At 40.9% G+C, this 6,000-nt stretch overlaps 1 protein-coding gene across 1 annotated transcript in view; it reads left to right on the top strand.

The window, feature by feature from the left end:
* KNDC1 (kinase non-catalytic C-lobe domain containing 1) overlaps nt 1–6,000 on the top strand; it is a 49,356-nt gene continuing 43,356 nt past the window's right edge. The window contains exons 1-2 of the mRNA XM_026050553.1: nt 1–120; nt 3,687–3,885. Of these exons, the coding sequence (XP_025906338.1) occupies nt 1–120; nt 3,687–3,885 (319 nt within the window). The remainder of the gene's footprint in view (nt 121–3,686; nt 3,886–6,000) is intronic.

Genomic DNA, 6,000 nt, shown 5'->3' with positions numbered 1-6,000 from the left:
ATGGAGCGCGTCGGGGCGGCCGGGGACGGATTTTATGCGGAGGAGGAGGAGGAGGCGGCGGTGGAGGAGGCGCTGAGCTGCTACGACTTCGAGCCGCTGCCCACCCTGCTGGAGGACGAGGTGAGCGCGGCCCCCCCGGCTCCCCCTGCCCCGGCCGCACCTGCGCCGCGGCGGTCACCGGCGCCGCCGCTTCCCTCGCGCGGGCACCGCATCCCCTGCGCTGGCCCCGCCGGGAAACACCCCACAAAGTGGCCAGCCGACGTTACCTGGCTGCAGCTCATTTATTCCTGAATAAATACTTTGGAGGCAGCAGGTCTTGAGGGCTTTCACAGCTGCGTGCAAGCCCGTGCCTCGCTGTAGCCGCGGGGGAGAGCGGGCACCTCGGTGCCTCCGGACTCTTGCCCTCGGGTCCCCTCGGCGGCGAGTGCAGAGTCACGGTCCCCGCAGGGTGGCCGTGGCCATGCCCCGCTGAGCCCTGCGTGTCCTTGCGGCACCCCGAAAAGGGACGTCTCTTCTGCGGGCGCAAGCGCTTTCGGCTGCGGCCAAAGAGATTTCCGTGCAGCCCTTCCTTGTGGCCCCTGTGCTTCATAAAATAAAGGCCTCCGCCAGTGGGAAATAAGGAAAGCTGTTGAGTCATGTGGTTGTGGTACCAAATAACCTGTAGCTGAATCCTGTGCTAGAGCCGTGCTTGTCCGAAGGTGTTTAGGTTTGCTCTTGCCTTTCCTTTGTATATTCCTTACCCTGGGGAATATTTTGATAAAAGATAACTTTTTTCTTAATTAGTAAGATTTGTGGAAACTGTATGCTTAGGTCTCAGATATGAAAACCAGCTTGAATTAGACTTTTTTTTTTATATTTCCTGGTTCATGAACCCAAGCTGAATCGGAGAGTAAGAGCGTGCTTAAAAAGTCAAAGGTTCACAGGGCATCTCGTGGCTCAAGAGTTTGGGTCCTGCCTTCAGCTGAACTGATTTTTCTAGTCTCGGTCTACAGTTTCTTTTTCTCAAGCAACCAGGTCCTCCTGTCAATAGTGTTCCCTGGCTTAGGCCTTCTCGGACTGGTCCATGCAAAATACAGAAGGAAGAGGCCTCTTTTTCCACGTAATTGAATAACGTGGAGGGACTAAGTATGACCTATCAGCTGGCAATCAGGGAAGTTAATGAAAAAGGGCTGCTTTGAAGACTATCCAGTGAGCTTAGCTCAGCATCCAGTGTTTTTCTCTAAGTATGATGAGTTTAATGAATCATGTTGGGCATTTTTCTCATGATTCTGGGGTTTTGGAGCTGTGTCCCAAGCAACAAACTACCTGTGCAAAAAAAACTTAGGTGCCAGGAGGCCGTGAGTGCTGAGACACTCTGCCTTTTAGCTGCTTAGTCATTTAGTGGAGCCTGGGCAGCCCATGGCCGGTGCATGTGCTCTGCAAAAGCCACCAGGTGCAACAGGGAAACACCTTTCCTTCCGGGGCCTTCCTTTGTCTTAAAAGCCCCTTAATAGTTTGTTTAATTTTCTTCCAAAGAAGCTGTGGACAGTGGATGTCTTCCTCTGTTGCCTCTCCCTCTGCTTAATTGCACGTGCTGCTGAATCATTTTATGTGTTCTGAAGAAAGTGTAAGGGAAAACTGAGAATTAAAGTGTATAATTAACCATGATTATCTAACCAGTTCACTTTTCATAGTTATTAAACAGTAATTGCTTTTTTTTTTTCAAATTATTTTTCCTGGTAATGAGACAAGGCAGGAAGGACATCAGCACCTCTGTTATGTAACAAATCCTTCCTTTCTTTTCCTGAAACTTTCCAGTGAAATATACAGGGCTTCTGTGAAGTAACTGACTTCACCTGCTGCCCCTTGGAAGGGGGGAGGGATATGCTCTTTTCACATCTTCACCATTCACAGTCCTTTTTTCTTTTTCTTTTCCTTTCTTTTTTTTTTTTTTTTTCTTTTTTACCTCCTTTCACCTTAACTAAATTTCTCTTTCGCTGGATGTGAAGATAAGTTTGTCTGACGTGATGTCATCACTGTATTTGATTTACTCCCCAAATAAGAAGTTAACCGCAAGACAACGATGGCTTTGCAGATTGGGACTGTAGATATCTCCTGCTGATGATTAATGTCAGCTCTGAGGTGACACCTGACAACCACAAAATAACCTCAAAACTTGACAGATAAGAAATTCCTCCAAGTCTTTTATAATCTGGTCTTGATTGGAAGTGGACTCTGAGACTGTTTTGAAAGCTCAAAGGTTTCACTTTGGACCTAAAAGCAAAATAAATTTTGGACCCATGCTTGAAGAATGAGTGCAATTCTTCATTCTCTGAAAAACTTGTTAAACTGTTGCTTCTGTAATTAGTAGTCCACTGATTATGGATGTTCTTCAATACTGAGCTATGTAGACTAAGTTAAAACTGTGTTTTCCAAGTTTCTTCTTTGGCAATGTAAGCTTAAGCTACTAGGTCTTATTTTGCCTTTTTTGAGATGTAAGGTACATTTGATTTGGTTGACAATGATTTACTTTCTATTTTCAATAATCTAATTTAGACTGTTCTAGAGAAAGTCTGATAGGCAAACATTTAAATGCGTTGATGTGCACTTTCACCTTAGATTGAAGATGCTATCGTTCAGAGACTTTACCTTAATGGCTCTACTCTTAATCGTTACATATAAATTAGTGAGAAATGTATTATGCATAATTAATAGTGAGAATAGTTTTGATAAACATAGTAATTTCTGGTAGATATATCCTTTTTTTTTCTGTTTATCTTTCTTACAGACAAAATTAGGTAATTTTTTTGAACTGAATGAAATTTTACTTGTCTAGCTATGGGCGATTTTCAGTATTCTAACGACATACAAAAATAAGTCTATACAAAAATAAATCTGACTGCATTAACTCAAGCACTAATTCTAAAAGTCCTGGTCAAAAAAAAAGCCAAATCCAAGCCATTCTTTGTAACTGGGCTCTTCATGGCCTTCCTGTATTGACAAGGTTAAAGGAAAGTTGACTTCTGAGTTAGGACAGTAACTTAGAAACGAAGTCCATGAACTATTTTGTTTGGGAAGGACCCTAGACATAGAGCAGAGACCTAGGACAACCAAAGTGAATGTTTTTAAGTGAGAACAAATTTCAGAACAACTTTCCATCAGCGTGTTGGACTTTTGAGAGCTTATTAAAGTTAAGCTTCACAATAGCATCATTCTTAAGACAGCTTAATTACATGAGTATATTTTTTTCCCCCCCAGATCACAGAGGGAGCTGTAATGAAGAGAATATGAAAGTAGGTTATCCAAAAGCACTTGGGAAAGCTCAAGGAAGATGTGGATTAAGCAAAATGATTTAATTTTCTCTGCTCTTACCTCTGATTGTTCTGTTTTTCTACCTTTGGTGCAGAGTTGATGAAGTTTAGCTCACAAAAATAAGACTTTCTTGTTCAGTTCTGTTTGACGTTAACCTCTTGATGACGGTACCTTTGTTCTGATTAACTGTATTCCTTAAGAGACTTACAATGTTAACCATGATTTCATGCACTTGCTGTTTCATGTACTTTGCTGTTGGGGTGTCAATCAGTGTCCTAGAAAGTCAGAGAACTTGCTGGAAGCGTAACATGGTGTATCACAGATTACATTTGACACAATTGGCTACAAGTAATGTCATGAAATACCGAGTAATTTATGAATCCATGTCTTGGCAGGAGAACGTGTCCCTCGCTGATATTTTGTCACTGCGGGATAGCTGTCTCACTGAGCAAGATATCTGGGCAGTCTGCCTGGAGTGCAGCCGCTCCCTGAAGAGCATCGCCCATTCCGCGATCTTCCAGACGCTCTGCATCACTCCTGACACGCTGGCGTTTAACACCAATGGCAATGTGTGCTTCATGGAGCAGCTCAGTGGTAAGTATTGTGTTTCCAGGCGATTTATCTCAAAAGTGTGAGCTCTCATGGTGGGAGGCTGTAGTAAAGCGTTGTACTCCTCAGACTTTTAATTAAAATCAAGGACAAAAGGAGAAAAATATAAACAAAAAAGGCCTTCTTCAGGAATGGATGAATTCAGTTTGCATGAAATAGTACGCTCAGTTTTGGGAACAGTCAGCAAAGACTTCTGAGTTTGACCAGATTTTTCTCAGCTAGAAATTTTAGCCAAAAGCAACCTTTTTTTTTCTCCAGTCCTTTTTAACCTATTTTAATTTTTAACTAGACGATCCATTCAAGTTCATATACATTCTATTCATTATATATTTTTTTGTTTTTTTTTTTAAATTTATATGTTATTATATTTTTTTTTTTTTTTGGTTTTTTTGATTTGTTTTTAAAAGTATGTCATAGTAAGTGTTAATGCATACTCTGGTTTATTTTTTATTCTTCTTCTTCCTCCCCATTCATCTTATGCCCTTGGGCCTTTTCTCTCCCCTTGCTTCCAATCTTGTTGCTTGGTGAAAATACGGTTTGCTAGTTAGGTGCTTCTGTAGGTTGTCTTTGTGCTTTCTTGCACTTGTGTCCTATGGATGTATTTTTCCAGAAGATAATGGTGATAACCTCTGGATCTACTTGCCAAACATCTTGTTTGTTTTCCTAAGTAAGAGCAAATGAACAGTCTGTCACCACAGCTTCAGGGAGTTCTGCTTCCTGCAGTGCCTGTGGGTCTGCAGCCAGTGACAAATCTCCAACAGGGTCTTGTGCCAAAGGTCTCTAATATCCTCCTGTCCCTTCAAATCAGAAAAATCTCCATTGTAAACATCATAATGCAAGAAACCAGTGAGCTTCACCACTGCTAAAACCATATGTTTATGCAGCCTTTAAACCATCCCATTAAAAAGAAATGGAAAGAGTAGCAAGGAGAAGAACAGAGTAAGCAGTAATTTATGGGAGAAAAACAAAATCTGACCCCTCTTTTCCATCTGCCCCTTAAATAAATAAATAAAATGTGTGTGTGGAGAGGAGATGCAGAACTAGTTGTGTATCATCTTTTCTCAGTGGGAGAGTAGACTTGGGAACATTCTGAACAGCTGTAAATCAGTTGGCAGCATCTAGATATTCAACCATGCTAGGTAACTGCAATACATAAATATGTAAAGCAAGTCCTCTCTGGACCTCTCTACAATATATCTGAGTTTATTATCTTCACAATGAAAAAGCTGTGTGTTTTGCTTTTTAAATACAGACAGAAAAAAATCTATTTGAGCTAAAGTTATGTATGAGTATGTAAAATCTGTGAACATATTTCTGCCTCTGGGTGAGAAGGGAAATTTATAGCCTTCATATATAGCCTTTTAAATATAAGAAATATATAAGCTCATAAACGCTATCTCTCATCTGTTGGCTACACAGAAGAATAGTTTGAGTGAGCTAAATATATACTTGAAGAAGGTTTTTACCCCCACTATTCTTGACCAAGTCCATGTGCTGTCAGTACAGTGTGATGGTACGTGCATGCTTGGATGCAGCAGCACGTTCACTGCCTCTTAGGATGTTCATTTTATTCTTTCCGCCTCTTGCTTCAGCGGTGGCTGCTGCAATAGCACAATTCTCTGCCAAGGACCATGAAGATGGAGACTGCACTTCTAACTTTATTGGAATAATAAACAGATAATAAAAATAATTTTTAAAAGAACTAAAAGGACAGAGTTCAAAGTTAACTCACAGAAGAGGAGTCAAATAACAATACAGATTGTTTTCTGTGGCTGAATCCATATTCCCCCAAGTCTCTAGTGAAAAACTGAATGAAGTGTCCCATTAATCAAACTAAACCTCCAAGTCACAGCTGAACCTCACCAGCTTAGGTGATAACTTAGTCCAAAACAATGTCAAATGTTAGAAGGCCTTCAAGAAGTGATTAGCCAGGGTAAATGTATTCCTACTCTCTCTCATTTTTTTTCTTTGTTTTATTTCTTTGTAGGAAGTATGTTTTTGTTTTTTGCAGGAAGGTTGAAAACAGTATTTCATTTTATTTATGGTGTCCTAAAAATGGATATCATGATCTTTTTAGGTCAGATATGAGTGAACCAAATA

Source organism: Nothoprocta perdicaria, unplaced genomic scaffold (assembly GCF_003342845.1).
Source record: "Nothoprocta perdicaria isolate Ctin4 unplaced genomic scaffold, notPer1 scaffold_7, whole genome shotgun sequence".
NCBI classification, from domain to species: Eukaryota; Metazoa; Chordata; class Aves; order Tinamiformes; family Tinamidae; genus Nothoprocta; species Nothoprocta perdicaria.
The sequence above is the reverse complement of the archived record's forward strand: the minus strand, read 5'-3'. Positions and strand labels throughout refer to the sequence as shown.